The 13,838-nt window shown below is 36.4% G+C and overlaps 1 protein-coding gene across 1 annotated transcript; it reads right to left on the reverse strand.

The window, feature by feature from the left end:
* Nucleotides 1-5,421: 5,421 nt before the first annotated feature.
* On the reverse strand, nucleotides 5,422-12,330 carry LOC120130886 (asparagine synthetase [glutamine-hydrolyzing] 3-like). The gene is made up of 14 exons (XM_039148036.1): nucleotides 12,205-12,330; nucleotides 11,979-12,117; nucleotides 11,475-11,570; nucleotides 11,220-11,361; nucleotides 10,530-10,625; nucleotides 10,242-10,336; nucleotides 9,207-9,368; nucleotides 8,570-8,650; nucleotides 8,261-8,482; nucleotides 7,991-8,125; nucleotides 7,464-7,544; nucleotides 7,024-7,110; nucleotides 6,831-6,938; nucleotides 5,422-5,868 (listed from the first exon to the last, which is right to left on the reverse strand). The coding sequence occupies exons 1-14, from the start codon at nucleotides 12,282-12,284 to the stop codon at nucleotides 5,638-5,640; spliced, it is 1,755 nt and encodes a 584-aa protein (XP_039003967.1). The 5' UTR covers nucleotides 12,285-12,330; the 3' UTR covers nucleotides 5,422-5,637.
* Between the last annotated feature and the right edge of the window lie 1,508 nt (nucleotides 12,331-13,838).

The following is a 13,838-nucleotide window of genomic DNA, read 5'->3' on the forward strand; positions in this document are numbered from 1 at the left end:
GTCTCTGGTAGATCGCTAGTCATGGTTTGAAGAAACAGGGTGTGTCAACATCGCATCTCCACCAGGATGTTGTACTTTCAGCCATGGCCCGAAGCCTGTATCCTCCATTTTTTCTTTGTGCAGGTGAAAGCTTCGACGCAATTGTTTGGCCAGGCTGACTTTATTCTTAAGGTCAATTGAGCCGAATAAAAGTTCTACAAAAACATAACATTACTAAGTTAGATATACCAAAACTACACTGTGAAGATATACCAAAAACAATAATAAACATAAAGAGTAGTAGTTTATTCTTAAACTTAAATTGCAACATTGTGAATTTCGTATTTGTCTTTGTTTTTGGTTGAAGTAATGCAATTCATTCAAGTTTCAATTTGCAGAAGAAGAATAGTTTCTGAAAATGAAAATCGCAACACGAAAATGACTATCGCAACGCGAATTTGACTATCGCAACGAGAGAATCGCAACGCGAAACTAAATCGCGTTACGATTTGCATTTCGCGTTGCGATTCTCGGTTGATTTAATAAGAAATCTAAGTGAAATGGTTAATCTATTATTGAAATTACCAGTAAACTATCATCAATTTCAATATGAAAACCTAATAATAATGCAAAATTTCAAAAGAAAATATTAAAAAAACTAACCCTCGTGGTTGATTTGGTTGATTTTCCATTTCTGATTTTGAGGGTGGCTCTGAGAGATGGAGATAGACGGATTTCGCCAGAGATGGGGACGGATTTCGTCGGAGATGGGTGAGAGAGTGAGAGATGGAGATGGGACTGAGTTGTGATTTTAGGTTTTAGGTTATGAGTTGCGATTACGGGATATACTGTGGACGGTTCAGTGTTCCAATATATTAATATTCGTGTTTGGAATTTAAAAATAAAATACTTGGCCAGGATACTAATGGCGCTTTGAAAATCGCATTGCGATTATGTATTATCGCGTTGCGAAAGTCAGAATCGCGTTGCGAAAGTCAGTATCTCGTTGCGATTTTGTATTATCGCATTGCGATAGTAAGTATCGCATTGCGATAGTCAGTATCGCATTGCGATTTTCCCAATTCGCGTTGCGATCTACTTTTTCGCATTGTGAATTGGGAAAATCGCAACGACACTATAGACCATCGCAACGCGATTTTCAACTATCGCAACGCGAAATGCAATGCGAATTTGCGATAATGGAGATCGCGTTGTGAATTAACGATCGCATTGCGATTTTGTTGGTCATTTTGGCAAATCCGAAAAAAGTTGATTAAAATCGAACATTATATGGGAATTTTGGTCACTGAGACGATTTTCTCTTAAAAGAACTGGAAATGGCGAGGAGACTTTGTTCTGGAGAGAGAATTGATTGGGGATGCCTATTGATCAATTCCCGGATGTCTCTAATACTTTTGTGGAGGATTCTATCAAAGTTTCCGATTTTATTACAACCAAGAGGAATTGGGAATTGGAGAAGATATTCGCTCAGCTGCCTATGGATGTTGCGAACCGTGTAATGGGATACCCCATACCAAAATTTTCAGTCCTGCAAGACTCTTTTATTTGGAAGCATACTGCTAATAGGGTGTTTAGCACTCGCTCATCGTATGAGGCTCTCCTCAACGAGGAAATTGGAGAGTTGGCGAGGTCCTTCTCCAGGATTTGGAAACTTCCGATACCCCCACACTGGCATTTCTTTTTATGGCTGGCTTGGAGAGATCGTTTGATCACAAATGCAAGGCGTGCCTCTCGTGCTCCAAATTTCTCACCTGCTTGCTCTATGTGCGGTTGTTTGTTGGAGGATTTGAATCATATTTTAAGAGAGTGTTATATGGCTAGGAGAATCATGCTAATTCACCCCCACTTTTCCTTCTTTTCGCAGGATATAAAGAGTTGGTTTCCTTCTTGACACCTCCAAGATCTCAGGAACTGGTCACTTGTTTTGCGATAACTACCTGGAGGCTTTTGGACTGCTCGATGTCAGAGAACCTTTGTTCCGTCTGATTTTGTTTTTCTCTCTGGCATAATATTCTGCTACCACTAAAGATGTTTTATTGGCTTATACGAAACCTAGCCGAGGGCCTTCTAAGCAGTTTCTAGTGTCTTGGGAGGCTCCTAAAATGGGAAACTTAAATTGAATACCGACGGTGCGAGTCAGGGCAATCCAGATATCTCCGTAGCTGGCGGCATTTTGCGAGATGAAGTGGGAAACTGGATCTTAGGCTTTTCGGCTCACTTGGGCGTTTGTTCCAGTGTGGCAGCGGAGTTGCATGCCATTCGAATTGCCTTATATATTGCTTGGGAGCATGGATTTAGAGCTATCGAGTGTGAGGTTGATGCTAGAGTGGCTCTAAATCTTATTGAAGCTGGCGATGTATCTATGCATCCATTAGGTACCATCGTAGCCGATATCCGAAGTTTTAAAGATATTTCTTGGTGTCTTAATTTCCAACACAGTTATCGTGAAGGGAATTTTTGTGTCGATATCCTCTCGAAGATGGGTTGCTCTCTAGACGAGGAACTTGTAATTTTTGGCCCACCACCAGCTGAGGTGCTTTCCTCCCTACATGCTGATCGCATGGGTGTTTCTTTTCCACGAGATTTCTCTGTCAACTAGATTCAGTTCGTAGAGCGCAAGGCTCTTAACTTTGTGGTCGTGGGATCGAGTCCCATGGAGGGCATTTCATAATTCGGAGGTCTCCTACGAAAGCTGCTCTCAACCTGACGTTAGGAACAGCCTACTATCCTACCTCCCCTTACCCCCATTACATATGGGAATAAGGGTTAGCTAATTAATTTGTAACAAAAAAAATTGTCAATATCCGCTTATTGACAAAGAAAATGATATTCAGCCCCTTATTAGTTGACCTCAGAAAGTTTAAAATCTATTTAGTATTTACTCTTAAATTTAGCTCCCCCTAGTAAAACACAATTTGAATCAGGATGAGCAAAATGATAATCAAGAAGAAGCTGGTGATTCATCGGACAACAAAATGAAAGAGAATGGTAGAAGGAAAAGCTTGCTTTCTAGGGGTAAGCAGTCGCTTAGAGCTCTTTACCAAGCTACTAGGATCATTGGAAACAAAAATCAAGACAATGATGATGATTCCATCGTGAAAAGTGACGATGAGGTTGATGCCAAATTCAATGGACTCGAGATGAGACATATCCAAAATGTTAAGGAGCCTTTGGCTTTGGGAGATCTTCCCGAAACTTCTGAACCGCCATTGCTTCTTACAGAGAAGACAAGGAATGCCCTTTATGAATCACTTCCTGCTATTGTGCATGGGAGGAAGTGGTTATTACTCTACAGGTGAATGCCACTGTTTTTGGGTTTGATGGACCGACTTTGGTCTTTTATCTGGGTATTTACTTTTTCTTATATTGAGAAACATTTATTTTTTCCTTTCATTGATATATCTCTATTGGCCTTCACAGTACATGGAAGCATGGTATATCACTGTCAACAGTGTACAGGAGAAGCATGCTCTGGCCTGGCCTCAGTTTGCTGGTAATGGTTAAATGGATTTCTCCTCTCTTTTTTTCTTCTTTTAATTCTTTCATAGCATATTCTACGTCTCTGATGCATCCATGCTATCATAACTCATAAATATGAAGCAACAAATTATTTCCTAGTGATGGGAATACCATTTCTTTGGCCCAATGCAGGATAATAGTTAGACATTTCTGTCTCTTAACTTTATGATTTTATTTATTCTTGAACTCTTTTGTTAATTCGTATTCGATATAGTTTTTTCATTTCATCTTTTATATCAATGTCAATAGGATTCCAAATCCAATTCTCTTTTATCCATGCTTGAATAATAATTTTCCTAAACTGTAAACATGCATGATATCGGATTCTTTACTGATGTTATTTTCCCAGTCCAAGCCCTTAGGAAGCGAAGCCAATTTGATTTTATGTCACTTACGCCAAGGGCTCATGGCATCGATTCTATCTTAGGTTGTTGGAGACCGTAAAGGTGCAGTGTTTGGTGGTCTGGTTGAAGCACCCCTAAGACCCACTAATAAGAAATATCAGGTGATGCGCTAGTAAATACCTTTTCTCCCCTTTTTTGTAGCCGGCAGGTATGTTTTATATAAATATCTTGTTCTCGTTACATTTTGAACAGGGAACAAATAGTACCTTTGTTTTCACTGATAGACCCGGTGACACAGTTATATTCCGTCCCACAGGTATTCCCATCTTTGTCTACCGTTTCAAAATTTAAATGTTTATTGATTCCTCTCTGATTAAACATCAGAGTATATGGTGCTGGAAATTTACTATCCAATGAAGACATGTATGTGTTTCACAATATAGTATATTGAGAACTGAAATGACATTTAATCCTCATGCATGATTAACTGGTCTGCGAAGGGGAATTTCGCTCTTCCAGTGCCCTTTGGTATTTATAACAGTTTTTGGGTAAACTCGGGATATCTAACTGAAAATATGAACAGGTGCAAATAGATATTTCACTCTGTGTTCCACTGAATTTCTGGCGATTGGTGGCGGCGGCCATTTTGCACTCTATCTAGACAGTGATCTGTGAGATATCTGTCCCTCTCTGATTATTTTTATATATAAAGATATCCACTCCTTCCCCCCAATTCTCCCTTTTCTTTGTCCATTCTTTTAAATAGAATTCTTGCATTAATCACACCAATTTTTTAAATGAAACACCGCTTTCTGACATGTTCAATTTTTTTATGTAAGCTTGAATGGATCTAGCTCAATATCGGAAACCTACGGAAACCCGTCTTGCGTTCTCTCAAGATTTTGAAGTGAAGGAGATTGAGGTATGCACGATGCCCTACCATCTTTATCTTTCGTTCTCCTTTCAACAACCATGTCACTATTCTATTTGCTTCATGAATTCGCATTTGCCTTGTTTGTTATATGATCATGAAGATGCCATCTTAGCAGTACAAGTTTCATTAAATTTATCCTTAAATCACAGCTGTGGGGCTTTGTATATGGATCAAAATATGAGGAAATACTTGCTTTAAGTAGAACAGAGATGCCCGGAATTTGCCGATGGTAAAACACCCTTCGAGAGAATGAGGCTATCTTATATCTTACAGCGATCATCGAGCACTGGATGTTTTTGATGATTTGTTACAATAACCTTTCCCCATGTGTTGACATAACCAACTACTGGAATCATTCGAAATGTCATAACTGTTTTTTTATGCTTGTACATACATCTAGCTTCTAGCTGAATCGTGCCTAAATGTTACTGACAATATAATATAATACACGGAAAGAAGAGATGTTTCAACAAAAATTTGTGGTCAGTTTCTTACTCATTTACCGTTCTCACTTGATTCAACACTTTTGATGCAAAAATATTTCTATTGTTATCTTGCATTTTCAACTTCAATTGACACAGCCATGATAAACGAGGTGTGTCATAAAGGAAATACGTCTGATCGTAAATTAATATTAACCATTGACAACAGAAGGCTTTGCACAACTACATGATGCATAAATCCCACAGGACAAGATCGTTCTAACTGATAATAACGAACACTAGATGCCGGAGCTCAACAGTTAGGAATGATATGTCTTTGAGGCACTTTAAAGAAAGAAATGTCTTAATTAACTTGGTCTACAATTCAGCTGTCAAATAGAAAGATGGAAGTCTTTATTTACGCTGTTGCAGTCTTTTCCTCAATTCCTTTTTGTATCTTCCGGGAGGGACTTTTGATCAGATCCATGGCATTGGCATCTATTGTTTCCTCATAAGCAGAGGCATGAACACCGAGTGCAGCACGGCCGGAGGGGTCAGGATTTTTTGCCCATGCTGCATCCCATTCCACTGCTTTAGCCGTGCTGCATGCCACACTTGGACCCCCTGGAACTGTTGACCTTGCAGCATTCTGCTTGCATTTGGATGATTCAATCAGCAGCAATGTCAAAGATAATTCAGCTATAAACGAACAAATACAAAAATGTATGTATAACATAGGAGCATTTGATTCAGGAATCTTGGAGAACTTTTATCCTTGTTTGGTGTAATTATTCTCACAAACATAATCTCACAATACTTGGGCCTTGGCTACATCACACATCCAAGTAAGCAGACTTATTTAGTGTCAAGTTAATATTATATTTTTCGTCTTCAAGGAGTTATATATTTATATAAATTTTAAAATATTAATGATTTTCAAGGGATTGGAAGAAAAGCGGGTTAGGAGGAGTTCTAAAAGATTACTCAGGTTCTACTATAGGCTATTTCAAGGAAACTGCCGGTCCGGGACCTCCTACGTTGATGGAGTTAAAGGCTATTCTTATGGGGTTGTCTTTCTTTGCAAACTATCGACAGAAGATCAAGGACCGTCTGATTATAGAGAGTGATAGTAAGGTGGCTGTGGATTGGATTAAGGGGGATGAATTATGTCCTGTTGTATATGCCTTCTTGATTAAAGATATTGCTCATAGGCTTAATGCCTTGGAAGGTGTTGTAGATGGGTTAGTAAGACAGCCAATTTAGAGGCTGATGCCTTAGCTAAAGAAGGCATAGGCTGAGTTAGTAAAGTTGTTGATGGCTGTTTAGGGTGGTGTCTGGATTTTATGTGTTTTGTAAGGGGATTACTAGTGCTGTTTTCGTTTATTTTTTGTCTTTAGTTAGGGTGTTTTAAGGGTGTTTTCAGCTTATTTGGTTCTGTTGGGGTGGTTTTGTCGGTTGTACTGTTGGTTGTATGCTCCATTAATCAAGAAGGGAGTTTTTAATGAGGCCTGAAATTCTTATAAAAAAAATATTAATGATTTTTGCTATGTAGATTATGGCTTCTTCTATTAATGGTGTTCACCGAAAAACAGAGAGGTGAACAGCATATACCTTAGGGAAAAACTTCTCGAAGATAGTCCTGTAATAGTATCCCTCCTTTGTGGTTGGGGTGTTCTCAGGGTAGATAAAGCTTGCATTCATCAACATTGTATCAGTGACCTGTCAAGTTAGTAAAACAGAAGGTTCTTACTACGCAGCCAAATTGAAAATGTCTCCCAGAAGAGCCACAGACGAATATGCCTACCTGTTTCTCGGCATGGTCCTTCAAACCATCAATCCAACTGTATCCAACTCCATCACTGAACTGCTCTTTCTGCCTGTATAAAATGTGCTGAAACAGAGGGAATAAGAAGTTTCAATCTTCCAGGAAGTTTTTCATAACAAATCATAGTGAAACATAAATACAGAGAGAAAGATAATCAAAGAAACAAGGACCAGATAAATGATGGCATCAATCCAACTGTATCCAACTCCATCACTGAACTGCTCTTTCTGCCTGTATAAAATGTGCTGAAACAGAGGGAATAAGAAGTTTCAATCTTCCAGGAAGTTTTTCATAACAAATCATAGTGAAACATAAATACAGAGAAGAAAGATAATCAAAGAAACAAGGACCAGATAAAATGATGGTGCCCCAATAAATTTTATGAATTGCAGGAATATTTTAAAAGAAGATACACCAACCTTAGGCAGATATGGCTTCTGATCATCGTCAAATGCATTACGTAAGACCCACTTCTCAATCCTCCCAAGATCAGGCCTTATCTGCAACAAAGTTGAAAGGCACTAACCATAAATACGCATTCTTTATAGAAAAAAAGGAGGTCAAATTATGTAAATAAATTCTAAAACTCTTCCTTCAACCAGCATGAGATAGTAACTACTAACTACTAGTGGTCAAGTAACTGACACCGCATATCATTTGCATCAGCTCATTATTGAATAAAAGAACCTAGAAAACTACCACCTTATACAGTATACACCAGATGAAAGCACCAAAAGCTAGAAGATATATTGCATTTAAGAGGGGAAATTGACATCACCCCTACAATGTGAAATGTTATCCCTGCAAATGGATAGCTAAAACCAGAAACGATAACATGCAGGAAAAACTGTTTGTCTAGTTTATTCCAGTATGGATGGATATGATACGCCTTTTCTCAACATTAAAGTAATGACCCATCATAATGACAAATCTAGAAACATCGTACCATTTTCCACTCAGGATCTATACTCATTGCAACGTTGATGAACTCTTTATCTAAAAAGGGTACACGAGCTTCAAGTCCCCATGCCGAAGTTGACTTGTTTGCTCTCAAGCAATCATAAAGATGAAGAGCTTTGATCTGTAGAATTATTAGAATACCATCATCAAAATGTGAACAATATATAACAGGTACTCAGGTAACCATGCCTAATATATGGATTCCTACAAATTATTTTACTAAAATCCAGGAAAAAGTAATGGTCATCCTGAATACCTTTCGACTTGTTTCTTCATGAAACTCCTCTTTGTTAGGAGCTTTATGGAAATACAAGTAACCTCCGAAGATTTCATCGGATCCCTCCCCTGAAAGAACCATTTTCACTCCTAAAGATTTGATTTTTCTTGACATAAGAAACATGGGGGTGCTCGCCCTGATGGTTGTCACATCATACGTTTCAATGTGGTAGATAACTTCCTCCAGAGCATCTATCCCTTCCTGATAAATCAAAATGGGAGAAAGAATTACATAAAAAATTGAAAGAACATATTTAGCTATCCTTTCTTAAATCATGCAGAAAATAACCTGGACAGTGAAATGGAATTCATGGTGACGAGTTCCGATATAATCTGCTACCTCTCTAGCGGCTTTAAGATCAGGAGACCCCTAAATAGTAAAATGTCAAAAATGCTATAAACAAAGTGGTAAAGCCATGTTTATTTAAAAAATAATATCAAGATAGAGTGTGTTATCTGAAGTTGCAGAAATTATCATAACTAGAAAGAGACCGGATCTAGATACTTTGCATAGACTATTTACATAGTACTAGAAGCAGCAGTTCATAATGCAATTGTACAGACATTCTTCAATTAATAATTTGGTTTATCCATCAGTTATCTATCCCAGCCAATCATAGTATCAAGGTAACAGCCAACTGTTAGAAATATTAGAGATTACAGTTTGTTAGTAGATTGATATTAGAGAATCTATTGGAATTGGAGTCTATCTAAAGAGTCAACCCAGTTATTAGTATCCCAATAATGAATATAACAAAATGTTCCTAATTTTCCCTTTCATTTTCCATTCCACCAAAAGGCATCTTTTGCTTGAATCATGGAATTCTAATACAAACATATCTAATCAACATGCGTGTCTTTTACACAATAAATAATAACCCAGGGAGGCAGGAAACCGATATAATACGAGGACTTGGAATATATACCTTCAAACCAACGCAGAAGGTATGTAATTGTGAGCCCCACTGGCAAGCAGCCTCTGAATATGCTAGATAACGGGCAGCAACAGCAGCAACAAGTGATGAGTCGAGCCCTCCAGATAAGAGCACTCCAAATGGTACATCTGTCATGAGCCTCTTAAACACAGCCTATATGAAATAAATTCAAAAGGAAAAGCTAGTGGTGAAACGTAAATGGCATAGCACAAAAGTAATACCGACATTTATTAATTTAAGTATTTAACATGGGAATAATTACAAGTTTAAATCCATATAGAGACTTCAAGTATTGAGATAACTGATCTACCAAAACAATGAAAACCCTCTGGCACATACTACGGATCTTAAGATGGTTGTGTTGACAATTTTCTTTGCTCGAGCCTTTCATGACTAAATGGGATGACATAGACAATAGAGAGGCTGAGGCAGTCAGACAGAGAAAAAACTTACAGAAAAGGGGAAGACACATTTATTTAAAGAGTCATACAGTTAGGGGTAAAGCTTCCAATTCTAGAGTAGAGGTCAAGCTGAAGTCTTAAGTCCTAACATAGGTCGGAGGTGTCCTAAAAGCAGAGAGTATATTAAATTAACAAGAAAAGTAAGAACTCCGTAAACTGAGCTCTGCTGCTGTTCTCTTGCAACACAATTGCCTAATGAAAAAGTGACCACAAGAAAAGGAACATGGTAATAAAAAATCCTAAAAACTAAGCTGACCCTAGCCAATTCGGGGGAATGAGAGCCTGAATCATAGGGACTTAAAGGCTTCAACCCCCTCAAAGGCTCGCCAATAATTTTCTCAAAAGAATTTTACTGCAGAAGCATGGGAGTGCTACACAGTAATGACATGGTGACTACTTGATCAATAATGCTTACTTGAGTTACTTCCAAAATAGTTTCAAGTGCTATAATTTCCACCAATTGTTTTGGTAATAGTTGAGACATAATGACATACAATTCCAAAGTGCTAACAGCAAAAGAATAAAATTAAAAAACAAGAGCCAAAGCACAAGGTTTAAAGCATGCCTTCTCAAAAGTCTCCCGTAGGACTTTAGGATCATATGGGGTTGAAGGTATCTTTTCCAAGTACCATGGGGGGTTATACCATCTTCTAATCTCTCCTGCAAACATTTTGAAATACAACAAATAAAAGGCATAGCATAGAACACCGAAAAACAAAAGCAAATTCATAGAATTCATAGCTGGACTATTGACAAGAGATGAATATCATATACCATAAAAATTTCAGATTCTCCTTAAGAAGTTGGTAAACAGTTTCTAAGCCAGTTAGGAATTAATATATAAAAAAATGACCTTGCTTGCTCGAATATATATGCCCTGGAAGGAAAGACATAAATCGTTCACAGTCATCGCTCAAAGCTTTCATCTCAGAAGCAAACCATACAGAACCTGCAAATTAACTAGCCATTAATTAGAAGTATCCATCCATTACAAGGAAAGAGTATAAAAATCAGAATCAGAATGGAAAACTATTAATCAAGCAAAAGAAGCTAAGCACAAAGCATTGAATCAATCCAAAAACAAACAAATGTGGCACCACAAGCTAGTCGATATTTGCATGTTTCTTAAGTCTTAACTATATCCAGCATCAAGCTATCAAAAGATTTCAAAAGGGCAACGGGAAAGGTTGCTAAGATATTCTTCAGGACATACATTTTCCTATTCTGCAAACTGTTCAAGGGACAAACCTAAGGCTTTTTGAAAGAAAAAAAAGGTGGTCCTAAGGAGGTGGGATAACCATTGGATCGAAGACCAGGTTCACAAAACAGCCTCCAAATTAGCCTTATAATAACTATTTTTTGCCTTATGTTATACATTTGACGAAAAATCAGTTAAAAGAAAAAATACAATAAAAATAAAATTGTTCAAAATTTGACAAAAATGAGTAGAGAAAATGAAACTTCTTAAGTCCATAATGCCCTACAAATTATAATTCAAAAGAAGATCTAACAGTCAGATCCTATAAGAAGGAAAACCGCATACCATCAAGACCCCATCCGATATAAAGTGGGGTAATTCCGATAGCATCTCGAGCTGCAATGAAACTTTTGTCACGAGTGTCGAGAAGAACAAATGAGAACATGCCATCCAGCATGTCTACAAAATCTTCTCCGTATTCTTCATACTGAAAAAAGTAAGTAGCCAAAATTGGTATACAGGATACAATTAAGTAAAAGACACTATGGGATGCAAAAAAACGAATAACGGACTTTAACATCCAACCTCTCAGGTACTTACCAGATGAGCAATCACTTCACAGTCACTTCCGGTTCTAAACTGATGGGAATTCAGTTTTTCTTTCAATTGATTATGGTTATATATCTCTCCATTAACCTACAATAATCAACCAAACATGTAAGAAAAATCAAACATTGCATTCTAACTATGGCTCCATCTTACTGTTATTTTTTTGTTGCTACTTATTTTTTCTTATTTACATTTCTTTTTTTTCCAAAATTATAATATTAAGGAAAAGCAAATAACAGAAAATAAAACCACACGTGATAATATAAATAAACAAAGAATTAAAACCATATATCCATCTCTATATCAAAACGAAAGACCAGTTACAACATAACTCATGCATTTTGTTTTGAATAATATATAAACTGAAGTTTAATTATTGAAAAATATAAACATTTTACGGTAAAAACAAACAGCATATGATAAAACTAAAATAAAAAGGTAATTTATTTTCATGATTAATACACCAACCACGGACGGAAAAGGAAGAGAGTATACCGTGACAACAACAGACTTATCCTCGTTATAAAGGGGCTGATCGCCTGAAGCCGGATCTACGATAGCTAAACGTTGATGAGCAAGGTAACAATCTTGATGGCAATGTAGTCCACTCCAATCAGGACCTCGATGTCTCAATCTACACTCTCCATTTTAAAATAAAAATCAGCAACCATTTTCATCTATAGAAAAAACAAAAACGTTAAAATCTAGATTCTTAAATCACCTTCGGGACAGTTCGATAATACGGGAACGTTTAGCTTGAGAGTTGTCAACGCAGCCAAAAACTGCAAGTATTCCACACATGGTTGGGCTATGGAATGGATGGCCTTGCGGAGGCTGCTGAGGAAGGAATTTGTATGAAAATACCAGTGGATTTTCTAATTTAAATATAAAAGTCCTTTAATCACAGCCGTTGAATTTTACTGGCTTTTCGATTGGATTCCATCTCTGCGTACTTACCAAATCCACTGACTGTTTAGAGATAAATTCTTTATTAGGGTTTTGGAATTTTAGCATTTTTTTTATGATGGATTCTGGATGGTAGGGTCACTCGATGGTTTGGAGAATGGGAATCTTGGATCTTTTACCGTACAGATTATCAGCTACTACTAGGAGTATGATCTATTTGGTGCACTTCAGATCATCAGACGATTGATTCTTGTAAGTTGCGATGTATTGGAACATAACAACAGAGACTTGTTTCATTTTTTTTTTAATTATAAGGAAGACTATTACAATGAAATACTAAGTGTGAAGGAAAGCATGATCATAGAGGTCACGGTGAAGAAGTGATTTAATCTTATGAGGCGGTTCAGTATAAGTCTGAGCTTGTTTATTTGAATTAACGGTAGATTTCGTAAAGAAGTCTGCTACAACATTAGTTTCACGACGAATAAGAATGAATTTGATCGTCCATTGTTTTGATATGAGTTTTACAATAGAACGAACAAAAAGCAATTGGGCTGCATTTAGCCATTGACGAAGACACGAGATTAAGAGGTTTAACGTTATCTATTTAGCATTGAAGACGTTCTGTGGGATAATACCAATTGAAGTCCTTCAAAAATCTCTCAAAGTTCGGCTTGGAGTGGAAGATTCAAACGGAATCTCTTTTTCGACAAAATAAAAAAGTAATACAATATTTGAGTAGTTTGTTGTAAAATATAATTTTAAAATTTGTAATTTTTTTATATAACCACCCTTTAAAATTTGTAATTTAATTATGAAGAAAAATCTCAGTCTTAATATATAAAATTTTTAAAGTATTTAAATATAATGTTATATATATATATATATATATATATATATATATATATATACTCACACATATTTACAGAATAATTAAAGATAATATCTATATATAAATATTATTATTTAATCAATTCGTGTTCGTGCAATTACGTTTTTTATCTATATAAAAAAATATATTTTAAAAAACATACCTTCATCCCAGGGACAGAGCTCCCTTAGGCCCCAAGGGGCCCCGACCCTGTTAAAATTTGTATATTCGATATAATTTTAGTTTAATAGTATTTAGATTCATATAAAAATAAATATTTAAACTTTAAAAATATAAAAAATTATTAAATATTTAATTAAGTAGTAGTTGAACTAAAAAATGATAAGTATTGCTCTCAATTTTTTATTCTAATTACAATTTTGGTCATTGTAAGTTTAAATATTAGACAAATCAGAAGTTGTCTCGTGAATTTTGAGTTTTTTTATTATAAATTTAAGGTGAATACAAGGTAGTATATGTACAAATACTTTCAACTATTTGATAATGAATATTCATACCCTTACATACGCAGTGCTTGAACTCGGGACCTCAAGGATAACAACAATCCCCTTAATAAC

Source organism: Hibiscus syriacus, unplaced genomic scaffold, assembly GCF_006381635.1.
Source record: "Hibiscus syriacus cultivar Baekdansim isolate YM2019G1 unplaced genomic scaffold, ASM638163v2 tig00110548_pilon, whole genome shotgun sequence".
Classification (NCBI taxonomy): Eukaryota; Viridiplantae; Streptophyta; class Magnoliopsida; order Malvales; family Malvaceae; genus Hibiscus; species Hibiscus syriacus.